General features: G+C 41.3%; 1 protein-coding gene across 1 annotated transcript in view; it reads right to left on the bottom strand.

Annotated features, from left to right (window-relative positions):
* LOC137430831 (ubiquitin carboxyl-terminal hydrolase 17-like protein 6) overlaps positions 1-21,790 on the bottom strand; it is an 89,488-nt gene extending 67,698 nt beyond the window's left edge. Inside the window, exons 1-3 of the mRNA XM_078782721.1 lie at positions 20,549-21,790; positions 12,761-12,962; positions 10,655-10,765 (exon numbers count right to left, since the gene is read on the bottom strand). Coding sequence (XP_078638847.1) covers positions 10,655-10,765; positions 12,761-12,938 — 289 coding nt within the window. The 5' untranslated portion in view covers positions 12,939-12,962; positions 20,549-21,790. The remainder of the gene's footprint in view (positions 1-10,654; positions 10,766-12,760; positions 12,963-20,548) is intronic.
* Positions 21,791-24,774: the final 2,984 nt, after the last annotated feature.

Below are 24,774 nucleotides of genomic sequence, written 5' to 3'. Positions count from 1 at the left end.
AAATAGAAAATAAGGGATATTCCATAGCTTGTGGAAAATACCAAACTATAGAAAATAAGGGATATTCCATAGCTTGTGGAAAATACAAAACTATAGAAAAGAAGGGACATTCCATAGCTTGTGGAAAATACCAAACTATAGAAAAGAAGGGACATTCCATGGCTTGTGCAAAATACAAAAGTATAGAAAAGAAGGGACATTCCACAGCTTGTGGAAAATACCAAACTATAGAAAAGAATTGATATTCCATAGCTTGTGGAAAATACCAAACTATAGAAAAGAATTGATATTCCATAGCTTGTGGAAAATACCAAACGATGGAAAAGAAGTGATATTCCATGGCTTGTGCAAAATACAAAACTATAGAAAAGAAGGGACATTCCATGGCTTGTGGAAAATACCAAACTATAGAAAAGAAGGGACATTCCACAGCTTGTGGAAAATACCAAACTATAGAAAAGAAGGGACATTCCATGGCTTGTGCAAAATACAAAACTATAGAAAAGAAGGGACATTCCATGGCTTGTGGAAAATACCAAACTATAGAAAAGAAGGGACATTCCATGGCTTGTGCAAAATACAAAACTATAGAAAATAAGGGACATTCCATGGCTTGTGGAAAATACCAAACTATAGAAAATAAGGGACATTCCATAGCTTGTGGAAAATACCAAACTATAGAAAATAAGGGACATTCCATGGCTTGTGGAAAATACCAAACTATAGAAAAGAAGGGACATTCTATGGCTTGTGCAAAATACCAAACTATAGAAAATAAGGGACATTCCATAGCTTGTGGAAAATACCAAACTATAGAAAATAAGGGACATTCCATACCTTGTGGAAAATACAAAACTATAGAAAAGAATTGATATTCCATAGCTTGTGGAAAATACCAAACGATGGAAAAGAAGTGATATTCCATGGCTTGTGCAAAATACAAAACTATAGAAAAGAAGGGACATTCCATGGCTTGTGGAAAATACCAAACTATAGAAAAGAAGGGACATTCCATAGCTTGTGGAAAATACAAAACTATAGAAAAGAAGGGACATTCCATGGCTTGTGGAAAATACCAAACTATAGAAAAGAAGGGACATTCCATAGCTTGTGGAAAATACCAAACTATAGAAAAGAAGGGATATTCCATAGCTTGTGTAAAATACCAAACTATAGAAAAGAAGGGACATTCCATGGCTTGTGCAAAATACAAAAGTATAGAAAAGAAGGGACAATCCATAGCTTGTGGAAAATACCAAACTATAGAAAGGAAGGGACAATCCATGGCTCGTGGAAAATACCAAACTATAGAAAAGAAGGGACAATCCATGGCCTGTGGAAAATACCAAAATAGAAAATAAGGGACATTCCATAGCTTGTGGAAAATACCAAACTATAGAAAAGAAGGGACATTCCATAGCTTGTGGAAAATACCAAACCATAGAAAAGAAGGGATATTCCATAGCTTGTGGAAAATACAAAACTATAGAAAATAAGGGACATTCCATAGCTTGTGGAAAATACCAAACTATAGAAAATAAGGGATATTCCACAGCTTGTGGAAAATACCAAACTATAGAAAATAAGGGAAATTCCATAGCATGTGGAAAATACCAAACCATAGAAAAGAAGGGACATTCCATAGCTTGTGGAAAATACCAAACTATAGAAAAGAAGGGACAATCCATAGCATGTGGAAAATACCAAACCATAGAAAAGAAGGGACATTCCATAGCTTGTGGAAAATACCAAACTATAGAAAAGAAGGGACAATCCATGGCCTGTGGAAAATACCAAAATAGAAAATAAGGGACATTCCATAGCTTGTGGAAAATACCAAACTATAGAAAAGAAGGGACATTCCACAGCTTGTGGAAAATACCAAAATAGAAAATAAGGGATATTCCATAGCTTGTGGAAAATACCAAACTATAGAAAATAAGGGATATTCCACAGCTTGTGGAAAATACCAAACTATAGAAAATAAGGGAAATTCCATAGCATGTGGAAAATACCAAACCATAGAAAAGAAGGGATATTCCACAGCTTGTGGAAAATACCAAACCATAGAAAAGAAGGGACATTCCATAGCTTGTGGAAAATACCAAACCATAGAAAAGAAGGGACATTCCATAGCTTGTGGAAAATACCAAACCATAGAAAAGAAGGGACATTCCATAGCTTGTGGAAAATACCAAACCATAGAAAAGAAGGGACAATCCATAGCATGTGGAAAATACCAAACCATAGAAAAGAAGGGACATTCCATAGCTTGTGGAAAATACCAAACTATAGAAAAGAAGGGACAATCCATGGCCTGTGGAAAATACCAAAATAGAAAATAAGGGACATTCCATAGCTTGTGGAAAATACCAAACTATAGAAAAGAAGGGACATTCCACAGCTTGTGGAAAATACCAAAATAGAAAATAAGGGATATTCCATAGCTTGTGGAAAATACCAAACTATAGAAAAGAAGGGATATTCCATAGCTTGTGGAAAATACCAAACTATAGAAAAGAAGGGAAATTCCATAGCTTGTGGAAAATACCAAACTATAGAAAAGAAGGGATATTCCATAGCTTGTGGAAAATACCAAACTATAGAAAAGAAGGGACATTCCATAGCTTGTGGAAAATACCAAACTATAGAAAATAAGGGATATTCCATAGCTTGTGGAAAATACAAAACTATAGAAAATAAGGGATATTCCACAGCTTGTGGAAAATACAAAACTATAGAAAAGAAGGGATATTCCATAGCTTGTGGAAAATACAAAACTATAGAAAAGAAGGGATATTCCATAGCTTGTGGAAAATACCAAACCATAGAAAATAAGGGACATTCCATAGCTTGTGGAAAATACCAAACCATAGAAAATAAGGGACATTCCATAGCTTGTGGAAAATACCAAACTATAGAAAAGAAGGGATATTCCATAGCTTGTGGAAAATACAAAACTATAGAAAATAAGGGATATTCCATAGCTTGTGGAAAATACAAAACTATAGAAAATAAGGGATATTCCATAGCTTGTGGAAAATACAAAACTATAGAAAATAAGGGATATTCCATAGCTTGTGGAAAATACAAAACTATAGAAAAGAAGGGATATTCCATAGCTTGTGGAAAATACCAAACCATAGAAAATAAGGGACATTCCATAGCTTGTGGAAAATACCAAAATAGAAAATAAGGGACATTCCACAGCTTGTGGAAAATACCAAACTATAGAAAATAAGGGACATTCCATAGCTTGTGGAAAATACCAAACTATAGAAAATAAGGGACATTCCATAGCTTGTGGAAAATACCAAACTATAGAAAAGAAGGGATATTCCATAGCTTGTGGAAAATACCAAACCATAGAAAAGAAGGGATATTCCATAGCTTGTGGAAAATACAAAACTATAGAAAATAAGGGACATTCCATAGCTTGTGGAAAATACCAAACTATAGAAAATAAGGGATATTCCACAGCTTGTGGAAAATACCAAACTATAGAAAATAAGGGAAATTCCATAGCATGTGGAAAATACCAAACCATAGAAAAGAAGGGACATTCCATAGCTTGTGGAAAATACCAAACTATAGAAAAGAAGGGACAATCCATGGCCTGTGGAAAATACCAAAATAGAAAATAAGGGACATTCCATAGCTTGTGGAAAATACCAAACTATAGAAAAGAAGGGACATTCCACAGCTTGTGGAAAATACCAAAATAGAAAAGAAGGGATATTTCATAGCTTGTGGAAAATACCAAACTATAGAAAAGAAGGGATATTCCATAGCTTGTGGAAAATACAAAACTATAGAAAATAAGGGACATTCCATAGCTTGTGGAAAATACCAAACTATAGAAAATAAGGGATATTCCACAGCTTGTGGAAAATACCAAACTATAGAAAATAAGGGAAATTCCATAGCATGTGGAAAATACCAAACCATAGAAAAGAAGGGACATTCCATAGCTTGTGGAAAATACCAAACTATAGAAAAGAAGGGACAATCCATGGCCTGTGGAAAATACCAAAATAGAAAATAAGGGACATTCCATAGCTTGTGGAAAATACCAAACTATAGAAAAGAAGGGACATTCCACAGCTTGTGGAAAATACCAAAATAGAAAATAAGGGATATTCCATAGCTTGTGGAAAATACCAAACTATAGAAAATAAGGGATATTCCATAGCTTGTGGAAAATACAAAACTATAGAAAATAAGGGATATTCCATAGCTTGTGGAAAATACAAAACTATAGAAAAGAAGGGATATTCCATAGCTTGTGGAAAATACAAAACTATAGAAAAGAAGGGATATTCCATAGCTTGTGGAAAATACCAAACCATAGAAAATAAGGGACATTCCATAGCTTGTGGAAAATACCAAACCATAGAAAATAAGGGACATTCCATAGCTTGTGGAAAATACCAAACTATAGAAAAGAAGGGATATTCCATAGCTTGTGGAAAATACAAAACTATAGAAAATAAGGGATATTCCATAGCTTGTGGAAAATACAAAACTATAGAAAATAAGGGATATTCCATAGCTTGTGGAAAATACAAAACTATAGAAAATAAGGGATATTCCATAGCTTGTGGAAAATACAAAACTATCGAAAAGAAGGGATATTCCATAGCTTGTGGAAAATACCAAACCATAGAAAATAAGGGACATTCCATAGCTTGTGGAAAATACCAAAATAGAAAATAAGGGACATTCCACAGCTTGTGGAAAATACAAAACTATAGAAAATAAGGGACATTCCATAGCTTGTGGAAAATACCAAACTATAGAAAATAAGGGACATTCCATAGCTTGTGGAAAATACCAAGCTATAGAAAAGAAGGGACATTCCACAGCTTGTGGAAAATACCAAACTATAGAAAATAAGGGACATTCCATAGCTTGTGGAAAATACCAAACTATAGAAAAGAAGGGACATTCCATAGCTTGTGGAAAATACCAAACGATAGAAAAGAAGGGACATTCCAGAGCTTGTGGAAAATACCAAACTATAGAAAAGAAGGGACATTCCACAGCTTGTGGAAAATACCAAACTATAGAAAAGAAGGGACATTCCATAGCTTGTGGAAAATACCAAACTATAGAAAAGTAGGGACATTCCACAGCTTGTGGAAAATACCAAACTATAGAAAATAAGGGACATTCCATAGCTTGTGGAAAATACCAAACTATAGAAAAGAAGGGACATTCCATAGCTTGTGGAAAATACCAAACGATAGAAAAGAAGGGACATTCCATAGCTTGTGGAAAATACCAAACGATAGAAAAGAAGGGACATTCCAAAGCTTGTGGAAAATATGAAACGATAGAAAAGAAGGGACATTCCAAAGCTTGTGGAAAATACCAAACTATAGAAAAGAAGGGACATTCCATAGCTTGTGGAAAATTCCAAACTATAAAAAAGAAGTGACATTCCATAGCTTGTGGAAAATACCAAACCATAGAAAAGAAGGGACATTCCATAGCTTGTGGAAAATACCAAACTATAGAAAAGAAGGGACATTCCAAAGCTTGTGGAAAATACCAAACGATAGAAAAGAAGGGACATTCCAAAGCTTGTGGAAAATACAAAACGATAGAAAAGAAGGGACATTCCAAAGCTTGTGGAAAATACCAAACTATAGAAAAGAAGGGACATTCCAAAGCTTGTGGAAAATACCAAACGATAGAAAAGAAGGGACATTCCAAAGCTTGTGGAAAATATGAAACGATAGAAAAGAAGGGACATTCCAAAGCTTGTGGAAAATACCAAACGATAGAAAAGAAGGGACATTCCATAGCTTGTGGAAAATTCCAAACTATAGAAAAGAAGTGACATTCCATAGCTTGTGGAAAATACCAAACCATAGAAAAGAAGGGACATTCCATAGCTTGTGGAAAATACCAAACTATAGAAAAGAAGGGACATTCCAAAGCTTGTGGAAAATACCAAACGATAGAAAAGAAGGGACATTCCATAGCTTGTGGAAAATTCCAAACTATAGAAAAGAAGTGACATTCCATAGCTTGTGGAAAATACCAAACTATAGAAAATAAGGGACATTCCATAGGTTGTGGAAAATACCAAACGATAGAAAATAAGGGAAATTCCATAGCTTGTGGAAAATACCAAAATAGAAAATATAAAATAAGAAGGGACATTCCATAGCTTGTGGAAAATACCAAACTATAGAAAAGAAGGGATATTCCATCGCTTGTGGAAAATACCAAACTATAGAAAAGAAGGGATATTCCATCGCTTGTGGAAAATACCAAACTATAGAAAATAAGGGATATTCCATAGCTTGTGGAAAATACAAAACTATAGAAAATAAGGGACATTCCATAGCTTGTGAAAAATACAAAACTATAGAAAAGAAGGGATATTCCATGGCTTGTGGAAAATACCAAACTATAGAAAAGAAGGGATATTCCATCGCTTGTGGAAAATACCAAACTATAGAAAAGAAGGGATATTCCATCGCTTGTGGAAAATACCAAACTATAGAAAAGAAGGGATATTCCATAGCTTGTGGAAAATACCAAACTATAGAAAAGAAGGGACATTCCATAGCTTGTGGAAAATACCAAACTATAGAAAAGAAGGGATATTCCATCGCTTGTGGAAAATACCAAACTATAGAAAAGAAGGGACATTCCATAGCTTGTGGAAAATACCAAACTATAGAAAAGAAGGGATATTCCATCGCTTGTGGAAAATACCAAACTATAGAAAAGAAGGGATATTCCATCGCTTGTGGAAAATACCAAACTATAGAAAAGAAGGGATATTCCATAGCTTGTGGAAAATACCAAACTATAGAAAAGAAGGGACATTCCATAGCTTGTGGAAAATACCAAACTATAGAAAAGAAGGGATATTCCATAGCTTGTGAAAAATACAAAACTATAGAAAAGAAGGGACATTCCATAGCTTGTGGAAAATACAAAACTATAGAAAAGAAGGGACATTCCATAGCTTGTGGAAAATACCAAACTATAGAAAAGAAGGGATATTCCATCGCTTGTGGAAAATACCAAACTATAGAAAAGAAGGGATATTCCATAGCTTGTGGAAAATACCAAACTATAGAAAAGAAGGGACATTCCATAGCTTGTGGAAAATACCAAACTATAGAAAAGAAGGGATATTCCATAGCTTGTGAAAAATACAAAACTATAGAAAAGAAGGGACATTCCATAGCTTGTGGAAAATACAAAACTATAGAAAAGAAGGGATATTCCATAGCTTGTGGAAAATACCAAACTATAGAAAAGAAGGGACATTCCATGGCTTGTGGAAAATACCAAACTATAGAAAAGAAGGGATATTCCATAGCTTGTGGAAAATACCAAACTATAGAAAAGAAGGGACATTCCATAGCTTGTGGAAAATACCAAACTATAGAAAAGAAGGGATATTCCATAGCTTGTGGAAAATACCAAACTATAGAAAAGAAGGGACATTCCATAGCTTGTGGAAAATACCAAACTATAGAAAAGAAGGGACATTCCATAGCTTGTGGAAAATACCAAACTATAGAAAAGAAGGGACATTCCATAGCTTGTGGAAAATACCAAACTATAGAAAAGAAGGGATATTCCATAGCTTGTGGAAAATACAAAACGATAGAAAAGAAGGGACATTCCAAAGCTTGTGGAAAATACGAAACTATAGAAAAGAAGGGACATTCCAAAGCTTGTGGAAAATACCAAACGATAGAAAAGAAGGGACATTCCATATCTTGTGGAAAATTCCAAACTATAGAAAAGAAGTGACATTCCATAGCTTGTGGAAAATACCAAACCATAGAAAAGAAGGGACATTCCATAGCTTGTGGAAAATACCAAACTATAGAAAAGAAGGGACATTCCAAAGCTTGTGGAAAATACCAAACGATAGAAAAGAAGGGACATTCCAAAGCTTGTGGAAAATACCAAACTATAGAAAAGAAGTGACATTCCATAGCTTGTGGAAAATACCAAACGATAGAAAAGAAGGGACATTCCATAGCTTGTGGAAAATACCAAACGATAGAAAAGAAGGGACATTCCATAGCTTGTGGAAAATTCCAAACTATAGAAAAGAAGTGACATTCCATAGCTTGTGGAAAATACCAAACCATAGAAAAGAAGGGACATTCCATAGCTTGTGGAAAATACCAAACTATAGAAAAGAAGGGACATTCCAAAGCTTGTGGAAAATACCAAATGATAGAAAAGAAGGGACATTCCAAAGCTTGTGGAAAATACCAAACTATAGAAAAGAAGTGACATTCCATAGCTTGTGGAAAATTCCAAACTATAAAAAAGAAGTGACATTCCATAGCTTGTGGAAAATACCAATCCATAGAAAAGAAGGGACATTCCATAGCTTGTGGAAAATACCAAACGATAGAAAAGAAAGGAAATTCCATAGCTTGTGGAAAATACCAAACGATAGAAAAGAAGGGAAATTCCATAGCTTGTGGAAAATACCAAACTATAGAAAATAAGGGACATTCGATAGCTTGTGGAAAATACCAAACGATAGAAAAGAAGGGAAATTCCATAGCTTGTGGAAAATACCAAACGATAGAAAAGAAGGGACATTCCATAGCTTGTGGAAAATTCCAAGCTATAGAAAAGAAGTGACATTCCATAGCTTGTGGAAAATACCAAACGATAGAAAAGAAGGGACATTCCATAGCTTGTGGAAAATTCCAAACTATAGAAAAGAAGTGACATTCCATAGCTTGTGGAAAATACCAAACCATAGAAAAGAAGGGACATTCCATAGCTTGTGGAAAATTCCAAACTATAGAAAAGAAGTGACATTCCATAGCTTGTGGAAAATACCAAACTATAGAAAATAAGGGACATTCCATAGCTTGTGGAAAATACCAAACGATGGAAAAGAAGGGAAATTCCATAGCTTGTGGAAAATACCAAAATAGAAAATAAGGGACATTCCAGAGCTTGTGGAAAATACCAAACTATAGAAAATAAGGGACATTCCATAGCTTGTGGAAAATACCAAACGATAGAAAAGAAGGGAAATTCCATAGCTTGTGGAAAATACCAAACGATAGAAAAGAAGGGAAATTCCATAGCTTGTGGAAAATACCAAAATAGAAAATAAGGGACATTCCATAGCTTGTGGAAAATACCAAACTATAGAAAATAAGGGACATTCCATAGCTTGTGGAAAATACCAAACCATAGAAAAGAAGGGACATTCCATAGCTTGTGGAAAATACCAAACTATAGAAAAGAAGGGACATTCCATAGCTTGTGGAAAATACCAAACGATAGAAAAGAAGGGACATTCCACAGCTTGTGGAAAATACCAAACGATAGAAAAGAAGGACATTCCATAGCTTGCGGAAAATACCAAACTTTCGAAAAGAAGGGACATTCCATAGCTTGTGGAAAATACCAAACTATAGAAAAGAAGGGACATTCCATAGCTTGTGGAAAATACCAAACTATAGAAAAGAAGGGGCATTCAAAAAAATCTTGTGTGCATGCTGGACTACCCTTGTGTTCTTCGGAGGAACCAAGTAATGCTCTAGAAAAGTTCATATAAAGGGGCGGCAATTTGATTCCGACAGCTGCATAAAGAAGTAATGTATTTTCAATGCAGTTACAGTCTCTTGGTTTCAAAGGGACCACTTGATTCATCCAGCTGCATGAAAAAATTTGCAATCCAGTTGCAGAAATTGCCTACAATGCCTATAATAATTAATAAATAAGATAATTGATTTTAAGAATATATTGTAGCGGTTACCGCTGGATGTACATAATCGCCTTGCACCGGCCAGAACACGGCCAGACGCGCCTCTCCCGGGCATGCCCGGACTCACTGTTCCCGGGCACGCCCGAACCTCCCGGGCACGCCCGGTCTCGTCTTTCCCGGGCATGCCCGCTCTCGCCTTTCCAGGGCTCGCCCAGAGCGTCCGGGCATGCCCGCTATCGCCTTTCCAGGGCTCGCCCAGAGCGTCCGGGCATGCCCGCTATCGCCTTTCCAGGGCACGCCCAGAGCGTCCGGGCATGCCCGCTATCGCCTTTCCAGTGCTCGCCCAGAGCGCCCGGGCACGCCCAGCCTCGACTTGCCAGGCCGCAGCCAAACACGCCCGGGCAGGTCCAGACTCGCCTTTCCAAGGCTCGCCCTTGATACCCGGGCATGCCCGGTATAGCTTTTGCCGGGCAAACTTCCCGACATAAATGTGTATATATATTGTTGCCCGAAAAACGGGCTTGTGAGAATACCTGAGCTGTTTGGTTTCAATAAAGCAACTCGGACGAATTCCGTCTTTGGTCGCGTCAATTCTTTCGACTCGCGTTGGAGCGCAGCTCCTTCAATATAACAATTAATAATAATAATATAATTAATAATATCATTTGTTGCCTATAATGTGCACACACATCGTGCTTGTCCAATGCTTGTCCTGAAGAATACATCGCACCCAGCATGTGTGCAGTTGGTTGATACATAGTAGATACTTTATTAATTTTTTAAAACAAATTATTCACACACATGGACAATGCACATTATTATCTTATGTGTTTTCGTTTTCAAGGTATACAGAAAACTTTACGTACTGATGTGTTTTAACCGAAATATGTAGAGTGCCCATTGCCAACGATAAAAAGTTGAACTTACGGAACATTTTTCTGATCAACCATGAAGGACAGACGACCCGGCAACCGCTTTTATACATGTTGCAAACAAGCTCCTCCATGCAATTCATCGTGCACAAATCACCTTGTTCACCTGAACAAGGACAAAAGAAGATGTTATACAAAATGGATCATTTGAACATGACGTTTATTCTGAGCTTTTCACTCAAGTTTCACAACTCTCAGAAAGCCTCCGCTACCTTCCTGCCAAACACCATGAATGTCTCCCTTATTTCCTCTCCACCACCACTGTATGACAATTTATATGTGGATAATCAAGTTTGTGATGGCCTTGTTCCATCAGGAAAATGCAAGTAACACAAAAGTAATTGTCAGGCTGGCAAGTGTGGGATCACCCAAACGTTTTCCTTCCATGACGGAGTGCCATCTTTCAAGAGAGATGTTCCAACAGGTGCCATTTGGAGAAGTGACAGGAAAGCTCAGAGGAAGCAAAATCACCTTGACTTAGTGTTGACTTATTTCCTGCCTTGACTCTAAACTGGCAACCTGGTGATTTACGGACAGGCTGTTGGCTCAAACAGTGCACTGTGCTTGGGATGAAGGTAAACATGGCTTTCCCATATGCTAGCATTTCCTTGTGGATGTTGAAGGCTCTTAAAGTAACACCATTCCGAATATTGATTAGTGCACAACATAAGAAAACTATGACGCACTCGGTAAAGAGCACACCTCCGCCAGGCTGACCAGTTTAGGTTTTGTATACCACTGATGGGTCAGATCTGGATTCGGACCTGAACCAAAATCTAATCGGCTTATTCTTGACGTCTAACCAACTCATCCACCAAGTTTTGTCAAAATGCATCCAGAACCCTTTGAAATATCATGCTTTATATCATTTTCGGCCCCCACCCCAATGGTGAAGAATCACTTAGAAAATAAAAGAATTCTCGTGTCTGGATCCGGATTCGAATCTTCACCCAAATCGAATCAATTCATCCTTGTCACACGCCCAACCTGCCCACCAAGTTTTGTCCGAATCCGTCCACAACTTTTTGAGATGTGCTATATATCGTTTTTTGCCCGAATACAATACAATGATTCTTCAACACACCAGATGAGCTGTGACAAATGGTGAGTCATCCACCCTCAGCTCTGCTCCAGCCAATCTGAGACAGAGATAGTGGTGCCTGAGTCAACCAATGGGTGTTCGGATAATAATTAAGTCATGACTGAACAACCAATCAGTGTCGATCTCACATAGACATGTTCATATAAGTACACTCTTTCACTTCCTTCTTTAACTTATTGTGAATTACCTTGAAGATTTCAGCACAAAAAGCGTCCGTTATTCTTATTATGTCGTGCTTGTTTTATTGCATTTTAAAGTTCTGTAGTACCAATCATCTGTTCATAATATCTTTTTTCTTTATTAGACTTTCTACAGATCTAAATGAACACTTGTTTTACTCTGTGCATGTTGCACATCACGTGCAGCGAATTTCACCTCCTTGCGCCTTGTATTTATTGTTATTTAAAAAACGCTTCTGTACACCGCCCTTGATGCTCGGTTTGCAAGCCACCGCCTACAGTTCCAATAGAAGAGACATAATTGCTCTTTCATGGAAATTGTTTTTCGAGTTTTTTTTATCCTCAAAAAATAGACCGTAGTGAGCACACGTTCATGTTAAAAGATTGGTCTTTAAAACCTATCCTTATGAAGGGGGACGGACATATGTACAAACACACAAACTGACATTGTGTTTTATATGATAGATGAAAAGTGCTTTGTAAGAAAACGACTTGATTGATTTCATCATAAATTTGCTTAAATCTCATTTAAAAGAAAAAGCCCATATTTCAAAAACCAAGAATGATTCCGTCTTATCGTCAAACCTTTCACTTTGCATTTCTGTATGAAAAAGATGCACAATGAAGCAAGAAGTGAAAAAAGTTATTTCTCATTACCATGTTATCCTCAGTTGGCTGTTTGGCCATCTCTGAAGTCATGTATGTGATTTTGGATCAAGGATGGACTATGGAAATCTTGTGATGATTTCAAAACTTTAAATTACTGCTGCAGACAGTTTAAAACAATCAAAACAAGTCTGGAAATAGTGATGGCACTCACAGTTTTTGGAATGTTCACGAGATAAGAAGTAAACTGCAAGAGATGGAGTGTGGAATAAACACTGAAGAACAGCGCTGATGTAGCTGTTGTTTGTCTCCTTCATCGCCTGACCTAGTCCAGCTCCGTATCCGATATTTTCCGGCCACTGGAGTTGTAGCTCGTGTTCAGGAGAAGACATCGTCCCTGGAACTTCGAACAGACCCTGCCAATGTGCATGGCAAATGAAAACACCACACTCAAACAACATAAGAATTCTACTTTCCACTCTAATGTGGTGATGCACAAACAAACGCAACAAGGTCATGTGCTTTGGATTGGATCTTTTATGTTATACTGGGATAATAATATGCCAAATGGTGCAGTGCTGATGGTATATAGAGGAATATACAAGGTTAGACAACGAACTTTGGCACAGGAGGTCATTTGGCCAACATTCCTGGGCTACACCAACATCAGATGCCAACACCCATCCACATACAACCTGCAAATATCCATGTACCCCAATGCATACAGATACCTATCTACTCAAAATTTAAACTTATCTACTCTTTCTGCTGACACTACCTTTCTAGGGAAACCATTCCATGCATTAACTAGAGAGTTCATAGAACACGATACCCCACGCAGTGTTCAGGTCTATACAGTTTGATCCCGACATTTGTGGAGGATATGTTCCTGGAAAATACCGCAAATGTCAAATCCGTGAATGTGGAGACACTGTTTCAATGGGAAAAGGGGGGATAAATAGGTTCTTGGCAGTTCGTGATTAATAAGGGAAAATCAAAAATCCCGTGAAAAACCGAGAATACACCCACAAAAAAAACAAGAATACGTGAGGCACAGGGCTGTGGATGTCAGAGCATGTCAGAAAAACCGTGAATATGCCCGCAAAAAAACAAGAATACGCGAAGCACAGGGCTGTGAATGTCAGAGCAGATCAGAAAAGTCGTGAATACACTCGCAAAAAAACTCGCAATACACCCACGAAAAGAATGTCAAACCGTGTGGTTACGCATGTACAGTGGCTTTATACGTGACGCATGGAAGATGCTTTTAGAACTGTGACGTGTACAGCTGGTGGGAAATGGTTTATGTATAGCTGGAAGTTGTTTTATGCGTGACGCACAGAAGATGCTTTTAGAAATGTCATATGTGCAGCTTGTGGGAGATGGGTGTTTTTGCGCCCATGAAAAGCCACGAATACGTGGGGAAAAGGGCTGCATATGAAGAAGCATGTCTTATTTTATCAACTGTGAATACACGGGGTCCCACGAATATTTGAACCGCGGATGGTGGGGTCCGACTGTATTTCAATTTTAATAAAATAATGATTTAAAAGATAGTCAAAAAATGACAGGAGTTTAGTTTTATACATCACCTTATACACTGTAATAAGACGACGTTAGGTTGCACTTTTGGAGTTTGGAGGCTTTATTTGATACCCTCTCACATGCCACACCCTCTCATGCTGTACAGGATGGGCCATTCGGGTGACACCGTCACAATTTCGGTCTTCGAGGCCGGCCGATAGGCACAGAGTGACCAGAAGGGACGAGGTTCTCCTGACCACGTGGCCCTTGACTTGGTTTGTCCGCACAATGCGGGCGCTTCCAGGATGAACTTTAGCCGGGGAGCGTTTGGGCGCCCCGGTGTGATACTGCCGCCCATGCGCATAACAACTTGTGAGTGCACGTGGGTCCCGGCGGTCCCACTGGCCTAGCGCTACCATGTTTAGACAGCGAACTCCGTCCCCGGGCACCGGCATCTACTCCCGGAAGTTTGAGAGATCAGCAGTGCCGGGCACGGTAGGACACCCGCGGAGCCCCGGCGGACCGGGGACGCGCGAGCCTACGCGTTAGCATGCTACGGCGGAATCAACGGCTTCGGCCACGGCCGGGCCGATATTCGGCCCGGTCGCCCGGAAATGAACTGGTTTGACGCCCGCGCTAGAGAGGTCGCGGGCGACTGAGATGTATTAACAAATAATTAATTAATTTGAGACGTCCGATTTCTAGTGTTTGGAAATTTGGAAGAGCTTGACCCTAGCCTTTCCCTTGCGAGGGCAAGGAGGAACTTAACACTTGACCCTTAAGCTTAGTTTGAAGTACACCCTGCCAGCGCTCCCGGTGGGACGGCAGGGCAACCAGAAGGGATGAGGTTCTCCTGACCACGTGGCCCTCGATCTGGGAAGCGAGAGGGGTTCCATTAGTGGACGCGCCCCTCACGCCCGACTTTTGGGCGGCCCCGGCAGGCCGTTTGTTTTGACGTTCCGTGACAGGCCCCGCACCCCCACCTCCGGGCCGACCGGGCGACCGGAATGAATCCCGGTGTCCCGATCCGAACCTTCAGAGCGGGCCGGCTGGGGAGTGCCAAGCACCCGGTACCTGCACTTTCCGTCCCTGCGGTCCCAAATACCGGAACCACCCGAATACCACTTTATTCGACAAAATGAGGTGCGGCCTACAGCCTTAGAAAACCAACCCTAAATAAGTCAATACCTCCAACGAGAGGGTGGTGGGAGGGTGATGGCAGGGTGATGGGAGGGTTATGGGAGGGTGATGGCAGGGTGATGGGAGGGTGATGGCAGGGTGATGGGGGAGGGTGATGGGGCAGGGTGATGGGGCAGGGTGATGAGAGGGTGATGGGAGGGTGATGGGAGGGTGATGGGGGAGGGTGATGGGAGGATGATGGGAGGGTGATGGGAGGGTGTAATAATCCGGTGCAATAATCGAAAACCGATTCAAAATGGCCCCTCGCTACGATTTTCCACGATCACATTTTATTTTCACCACTTCAAATCGACCGAATTTCACCAAATAAGATACCACATTCGATGCACTGATGTCATTTTTATGGCAAAAGTGAAAACAGATTTTAATTTGGAAATAAAACGAAAGCGTGCACAATGGACCCATTCGTGCCGAGTGACGTGGTGACGTCATCGCGCTTTCATCTTAAAAGACATTTGATATAAGTTAATATTTTGATATAAGCCTTAGAAAACCAACCCTATAGAAGTCAATACCTCCAACGACAATTCCCAATTTTGAACCCCTGTAAATATGTTGCTAAGAAACAAAATCAAACAAAATATTTACAGGATATATGTACATATTTCAAGTTTTTGTGGTAAATATTTTTTATTGAATTCAGAAGTGTACAAAATTAGTGATGAATTTCGACGTTATTTCCATAATTTTCAAGCAGTGGGTGCATCCTTTTGCAATACTCCAAGACCATTTTCTGTCGCATTCCGACAAATAATTTCTCCAAAAGCTGCTTTAATCCACTCTTGCGGATCTTGAATATTCACTGGTTGAGTTGCGTAAACCTTGCCTTTACGAAAGCCCCACAAGAAGAAATCGCACGTGCTCACTGGGAGTCTCCAGGTCCACAAATGGCTCAACAAGACTTTTCATGACTGGTGGATGGGTCAAGGTTCGCCCAATATGCGCTGACCCCCTCGATTGCCAGACATCACCCTGTGCATTCACTTACAGTTCACTCAGCCATCGTGGTAATATTAGTTGTGAAAGATGGGTGAATGCTGAAGGCACGTCCTTAGCTGAGGTCATCAGATCACCAAGGTCAACACGACAACAGGGTGAGAGGACCCTGTTGTACCTGATTATCCCAACTGACGTCCGTCTGCAGTTGCTTAACAACCCATTGGGCCGCAGAGCTATCCGTGGCCTTGTGGCCTCAGGTCCGGAGGACAGGGAGCAAATCCGAGGAACCTCATTGTGGTCACCCCCAAACCCTGGTGCCTCATAAGTCTGCACATCGGATTTTTATGTGAAAAAAATATATATATATTTTCACATAAAACGGCTTTTTTGCGCGCAAAAAAATTATTTTGCTATTTTCGGAGAAAAAAAATATTTCGCCCTTTTTCGGGAAAAATAAAATAAAATGCCATTTTTGGTCGAAAATGTCTGTCAACGCTAAAAAAAAGTAGGGAATTTTTCGAAATTTTTAACTGCGATCGAAATTTTTAACTGCGATCTAAATTTTTAGCTGCGATCGATCTCAAAAACAAAACGTTGCGTCCACTTGCGCGCGTTGCGTCCCCAGCGTGTACAGCAGTGAGGCGGTGTACTACAGTGAGAGAGTGTACACAAAGTGTGAACAAGTCTCCTATCAAGATGAGTGCTGCTCTTCGTGACAAGTGGCTGAAGGAATTCAACGCTGGCGGCGATGGGGCCACCTTCAAGTACGTGTCGAGTGACACGGCTTTCTGTCGAGCTTGTGAAAAGACTTTCCGGGCGAAGCAGAAGTCTGAGCTGGCCCAACATGTCCGAGGAGACCGCCACAAGAGCAACTTGGCCTTGAAGAAGAAGAGGACGGTCACACAAGCCACCATGGAGGACTTTGGTGGCGGAAAGAGGCACAAGTGCGACGTCGTGGCTCAGGAGCTGTGCCAGGCCATGCTGGCCACTGGCATCCCATGGTCGAAATTGGAAAACCCTGCCCTCCGGTCGTTCCTGGAGAAGCACATCACTCTCCAGATCCCCGATGTAAGCTGGATTAGAAAGCACTACCTCGACAAGTGCTACGACGAGGCCTTGGTGGGGATCCGTGCACCTCGGACAGCAGCCCATCTGGCTGTCCGTCGACGAGACGACCGATTCGGCAGGTCGATATGTGGCCAACATCATCGCGGGACGCTTGTCCAAGGAGGGGTACTTTCGTCCCCCACCTCGTCCAGTGCATGTTTCTGGAGAAGACCAACTCCGGGGAGATCGTGCGCGCAGTCAATGACACGCTGCGCTATCTTTGGCCTGATTTCAAGCCGGAGTGCCTCAAGGTCCTCGTCAGCGATGCTGCGGCCTATATGATCAAGGCCGGCCATGCCCTGAAGAAACTCTTCCCGGACTTGCTGCATGTGACTTGCGTTGCCCACGCGCTCCACCGTGTCTGCGAGACAGTCCGAGAAATGTTCAAGGACATCAACGACCTGATTGCCACGACGAAGAAGGTGTTCGTCAAAGCCCCGTCACGTGTTGTCCTTTGGAAGGAGCAGCAGCCCAATCTTTCTCTCCCCCCGGAGCCCATTCTGACTCGGTGGGGGACGTGGATCGACGCCGCGGTGTTTTACGCCGAGCACTTCGAGGCCGTCAAGGACATTGTGGACCAGCTGAACGATGACGACGCGATGGCAATCCGGAGTGCCAAGGACCTGTTCGGAAAGGCGGACATCAAGCTCAGTTTGGTCTTCTTAAATGCCCACGTGTCGTTCATCCCGAAGATCCTTAAGCAGCTGGAGGAGGCCGGCATGGAGCTGGCCAAGGCCTTCCAGCTCCTTGATCAGGCCAAGGAGGAGCTCGAAAAGATCCGAGGCTGCCGTAAGGAGATCCTGCTCACCAAGTTCAAGGCGGTGCTGCAGCGCAATCCCGACATTGGTGTGCTGAGGACAGTGGCTTTGATCCTGGATGGAGATCAGCACGGATCTGAGGTTGGTGTGCCGGCTGGAGTCAAGCTTGCCGACATCCCCCTCTTGAGGTACTGCCCCATCGTCAGCGTCGACGTGGAAAGGTCCTTCTCCGTCTACAGAAACGTCCTCACCGACCGCCGACACCGCCTCACCAAGGAGAACATTACCAAGATAATGATTTCAAACACCTACTTTAACCGTTCCTAAAAGGGTCTTGTCAATTTATTCTAGTCCTCTACTTATCAAGCAATGCGGTTGCAATAAAGGTACCTGAACATCATTTTTTACCTGTTTACTAGCCCAGAGTGCTTAATGTTGTGCAGGAAAAAGCTTACCATTTTTTGTTCTTTTTTTGACTGATTTCTGAAAAATTTGGTAATAATACAAAATGAATAAAACGGGGGAAAAAAATATTTCGGCAGGGTAAGCCGTTTCAATGATGTAATTATTTAATATTTTCCTTCAAGCCAATATGGCTGCCACACCATGTGACGAATGATGTTTTTGTGATAATCTTTTAATTGCCATGCCAAGTCAATGACACACGTAAAGTTTCGAGTCAATAGATTTGGTGGTTTTGGAGATGTTTTTTTGAAGTTTTAGGTTAAATCCAATATGGCTGCCAAACCATGTGACCTATGATGTCATCAATTTAATATTTCAATACAATGGGGTCATAGATCACATGCATGCAATTTCAGATTTTTAGGACAAGGAATTTGATTAAAAATTTTTGGCTGGTACACCACTTCACCTATGATATCATCATTACGATGCTTTTGTTCCCCATTTGGAGTACTTGACAATGTGCCAAGTTTCAAATTTTTCCATTGAGTGGTTTCCGAGAAATAATTTTTCAATTATTTGCGTTTAATCCAAGATAGCTACAACACCACGTGACCTATGACGTCACAATTATCATAAAAACATTCTGCATGGGTGTCGCTCCTACCCTGAAAGTTTCGTCTCAATCGAACATATGGTTGCTGATAAAAACGAGGTTTAGCCTTACGGACGGACGGACAGATGTACGTACAGAAGGACGGAAGAACACTCTGAATGCTCAAATGGAGAAGACGTTCATCAACTCGATAATTGTAATGGGGCTGGCAGGTATGTTGGTAATAAGCACCAACCAATTATTGTATGACCATGCATTGTGGCCATTCGGGGTCAGGATGCATGTGTTTTGAATGACCATGTGCTTCAGCCTTTGGGTTGAGGTGCATGGGTAATGGGTATGCGAATGGGACAGCCTTGATAGACGGTGTGGCTTGGCCATGGGGTCAAGGTGCACGTCCAAGGCTGTTTAAATGCTTGATTTTTTTTACCTTTTTCTTATAAAAAAAGGCAGGCCTTTATTGCTGGCCTCATAAGCAATAAGCACCAACCATAGGTTGGTAACAGCAGCGCAAACTGATTGTCTTAATGGCTCCTCAGCGTCGACGTTCCTTGTAAGATAATTCATGTTATTATTATTTGTTTATTGACAAACAATCTTTGTTTTGCTTTTGAGAAACTCGAGTCTGAATTCACTCCAACTTCTTAGAAGTTCATCGTGTTGAGAAATCTGTGTGACCATTGCTCGATCACTAACCCCCGACACTGATCTCTATCCCAACTGGATTGGGTGCTGTGCACTATTTGTACAATCTGGAGTGAAGCCGCCGATGCAAAGCGGCGGCCATCTTGGGACCATCAAAAAGCTAATAAAACGCAACAGCAGTATATCACGATTTAATTACGAATTTTACTTCATTTGTTCAGCTGAAGTGATTTATTAATTTGGCTTAAGGAATGGTTTACCTTGAGTAGCCCCATGTCCCGACGGACGAGCGCCCAGTCCAAGCCGCCGAGCCCCAGAGCGCACGACGACGACCTCCGCGGACGCCACACCAGACCGACCGAGCACCCGGCCACCGCAGACCCCCGATACGAGTGATCGAGTCTCAAGGGCCACCTCTCACCGAGACGATGTTAGGGTTCAGCTGAATTAACAAATTTGAAGTGCAATATGCATGCATGGGAGGGAGGCAGCCAAAAAAGGATAACCTTATTGTGGGCCGACCCCAAATAAATCATAGATTCAATTGTACTTCATCTTTCATATAAATAAAATTAGGCAAATTACACTAAATCTAAAAACTGAAGATTTAACATAACAAAAACAATCAATACTCAAAACACAGCACACACGACAAAGTGATGTTTTGTTGATGGTCCCAGGATGGCGGCTCATTGACTTCGTTTCCTGTTGCATGACCCCCAATCCAGTTCGTATAGAGATCAGTGACCCCCGACAACACCTTGTGGTTTAACACTTTGTGCACATCTCTGCTACCCCTCGGCCTCACCTCGTGTTAATATCTTGTTTCTTGATTCCTCGACGGTCCTCGTACTCTTCGTACTCTTTCGTTCAAACAGCACGTGGGAATGTACACAGCAGCACGAAAATAACCTTCCACGCCACAAAAACGGGACACAGCCTGAGTGACGTCACATTGTGACGTCGTCACTATCGACATTGTCACGTCACAAACATTACGCCCATCAAAGCCTGCGCTGTTATTCCCAACCTATGGTTCAATTGTTTGTCCGTGGTAGTTTGACTCGGCCAAGGTTAGAACAGCCGACAGGTTCAGGGACCATTCAATGAACTTGCCACTGGCACTTGTCGGCTGTTGCACAACATAAGTCATAAGCGAACTCGTATTTATGTTTACCGGTACATACCTGATACCCCGACCTTCTGGGAACGTGACGCTGTAGGATGCTAACATTCCTGCTTCTTCTTCTTCAAAACTGGAGAGACGTGCTTTTTAAATCGACATCTTCTACTATAAAATGGATGAGTTGTGTGTTCGTGCGTGTGACTGTGAGGCACACTTTTTGTGTCTATTAATTACGTCCGTCTATTCATTAATTACGTATTACGTACTATTGAAATGTATACCTTTTACCTCTACAGACTGCTGAGACCCTTTCCACCTTTGAAGACTCTGAGATCCCTAAGATCCTCAATACCGCAAAAACCCCTGAAGACCCCAATGACACAAAAGTATGAAAACTCCCATTGTGATCCCTACCGACCCCATGTCCACAACCTTTGGTGTCGAGGAGCGGGGCCTTCCAAACCCCCTGACTCCGTAATATTGGGAGTCGAATTGTGAAAATTCGAAATTGTATAATGGAGCATAGCGAGGGCAGAAATTTAATTCATGGAGACAACTATGTCTGACCAATAGGGACAGGAGCAGGTGGGTTTTATGGAAGATATGAACAAAGCTGTGTCTCACAATGTAACTGTGGACGAGGGGGGCAGTAAGGGGCGCAGAAGAGTATCCCGGATTGACTGGTGGCTCCCACACCCATCCCGCAGAAAACACAGCCCTCCCCGTGGAGCTAACGCCAAAGGACAGCGGGTCGACACCGACAACACATCCCGACATGGGGATCTTGATAACACAGTTAATGGCAGGGTTGGAGATACGGCTGAGCAATAAACTGTATGAGGGACAGGCTGGCATAAGGCGTGATATGCGCGTTGGACAGGCTGGCATTGAGGAAAAACTGGACATGGGACGGGCAGAGGTAAACGCTGATACGAGTTATATGGGTAACTAGAACGCCACTCAGTAGAGCGCATACTCCCGCCGTGGGTTTAGTTGGAATAATACGTTTTGTTTAACATCCCCTCTCCCCAAAACAATAAATGAAAAAGAAAGTAGGCCCTAACTGTCAGAGAATTAATTTTGATATATCTCGGAATTAGAGGAGACAAACGTCATTTAAGAATAAGAATAAAAGCTTTCATGCAGTAAAACAGAAAAAATCTTTCCCAAAAAAATTCCTCAAAAAAATTCCTGGATCCGGAATAATATCCTGAGCTTCGCCATAAACTAATCAATTCTTCCTTATCCCAAGGGCAATCATCCCACCAACTTTCATCCAAATCCGTTCAGAACTTTTCCAGATATCTTGTTCACAAACATACGAACACACACACACACGGACGGACGCGATCGAATGCGTTACTCCCTGGCGGTAGTAATAAACCTGAAAATCGCAGAGCCAGAACCAGAATTATTTATTTGGTCTGGGAAGCCCATGCGAGGTTTCTTCTTCTTCAGCCTCTCAAAACCCTGGGTGAATATGCGATCTTTAAAAAAAAAAAAGTTGGAATTTTGCCAAATCTGTTTCATTCGTTTGTTAATATACCTCAGCCATTGACAAATCTGGAATTATAATTTTATTTGAGGTTCAAATTAACCCGGGAGATTGTGTCAAGCGATGCCTGGAAGTCTGTACATGTGATAAATAAATTAATCGTCCACAGTCGAAGACTCTTCCTCTTCACGCAATAACAACTTCTAGCTTCCAGACCGTACATCCAATCATCTTCACATTTTGCACACTTGTTACTCTTCATGACTTCTACTACAGTATGAAGTTTCACGTCGATCAATGAAGTGGTTCAAGAGATATAAATGTTTTTATTATTTGCGTTTAATTAACGATGTCTGCCAAACCACGTGACCTATCGTAAGTTCCAAAAGGACATTTTTGTAGACTGAACTGAACAGATCTGCTTAACAGATCTGTGAAGTTTCCCCTCGATTGGATCACAAATGAGGGAGGAGCTAGGTTTTAAAGGTTTGTGCTTAAAAACGTCATAACTCTGAAACCATGTGATGCATGACGTCATGCTCGCTGACTGTTTTGTTTGTCATGGGGATGTGATTCTGCCTGAAAAGTTTGGCCTCGATCTGTTCAGGCGTTTTGGAGAAAATGGGATTTTAGTGTTTTTCACTCAAAACAATATGGCGGCCGAACCACGTGACCTGTGACGTCATAGTTACGATTAAAATATTCTACAGACCGAGTCCCTCCGATGGTGAAAATTTGCTCTCAATCGGTACAATTATTGCAGAGAAAATGGTTTTTTAAAGGAAAACAGAAAAATAAATTCCCAAAAAATTCCTGGATCCGGAATAATCGGGGAATTAAAGAGGGAAATGATAGCAATTAAGAACTAGAACGCCACTCAGTAGCGCACATACTCCCGCCGTGGGTGACCGCTGCTGAGCCCTATCTTCCAATGGTAAAAAAAATCCTTCAAAAAATTCCTGGATCCGGAATAATATCCTGAGCTGCACCAAAAACTAATCAATTCTTCCTTATCCCAAGGACAATCATCCCACCAACTTTCATCCAAATCCGTTCAGAACTTTTCCAGATATCTTGTTCACAAACATACGAGCACACACACACACACACACACACACACACACACACACACACACACACACACACACACACACGGACGGACGGACATGATCGAATGCATTACTCCCGCCGCGAGACGAGACATTATGACGTAACACAGAAAACAGAGGAGATGGGACAGGTAATGGAGACGAGGAAAGAACAGACGGATGAACGAATGGGCACAGGTAAAAAGGAGGTGGAGAAGACGTTTGCGGAAGCAAAATTGGAGATATAAACAGAGATGAAGAATGAAATGAATGAAGCAAAAGGGGAACTAATCGAGACGGGTCGTTGCCAACTTGGATGGGGTCGTTGCTAGCTTTAGAACCACCGCATTGATGAGGATGCAGGTGACCTTTAGTGGGTAATTCGTTCAGGTTGACGGATTACCATGGATAACTCGCCGACTCTTCATGAAAGGCACGATGCAATGTTTAAGGGCCACCATTTTGTGCGAGCAAAAGGGACACCCGGCTTAATGTCCATCCTACCTCGCAATGCAACACCCTGCATGTGAAGCACCAATCTGACAGTTTAAAGTCTGCTCGAGAATCGAACCCAGACTGGACAAGTCAAAGGTCCGATATACTTTGGTAACAATCCTCACAAGAAGGTAATTAGAATAACTGGCATACCTTATACCTTTCTTCCTCTGCGTTGTGTCGTGGAGTGCAGCTCGAACGTGCGTCCTCTCGCTGAGTCTCCTCTCGTCTGAGGGAATCTCTCACAGCCAATCACATTCTCATCTATTGTTCCATTGTCTCCAGGGCAACGAGCTGTTTTTCTCGACTATTGTCTCCCGGGGCAACGAGTTTTGTTATCTTTCTCAAAACAAAGCCCACTCACAGTAAAACTTTAATTAATATACCTGTTTGCCAAAGAACTTGATGCACACCTTCATCGATCACCTACCGCACGGCTCTTGGCCATCCTGTGAGCCCTCGGTTTAAGCATTCAATCAAGCAGTCTATCGGAACGGTTGATAAGGAACAGCTTGGCCTGGCAAGCGATAGCAAGCTGCTTGTTCATGGAACACATCCCAGTTTTTCACCACCAACTTGCCACTTATGCAAAAACATTCCGAATTGATGGAAAGTTTAGAATTTAATAAAAGTTTAATTGAAACACTCTTTGAGCGAAAGGAAATAAACACTTTCAATGAGTATTGAATAAAATTAGACAAAATTTTCCATGAGACGCTTTATATTTTAAAGTAGACTTGTTTGGCGGTGTATAGAAATCTTTTGTACGGTTCGCTCGTTCAATGTTATAATTGCGCAACGGCTCTTTCCTGCGTCGCTATGCAAATGTT

This window comes from Myxine glutinosa, chromosome 7, assembly GCF_964187855.1.
Source record: "Myxine glutinosa chromosome 7, kmMyxGlut1.1, whole genome shotgun sequence".
Lineage (NCBI taxonomy): Eukaryota > Metazoa > Chordata > Myxini > Myxiniformes > Myxinidae > Myxine > Myxine glutinosa.
This window is presented reverse-complemented; position numbering and strand designations above follow the sequence as displayed.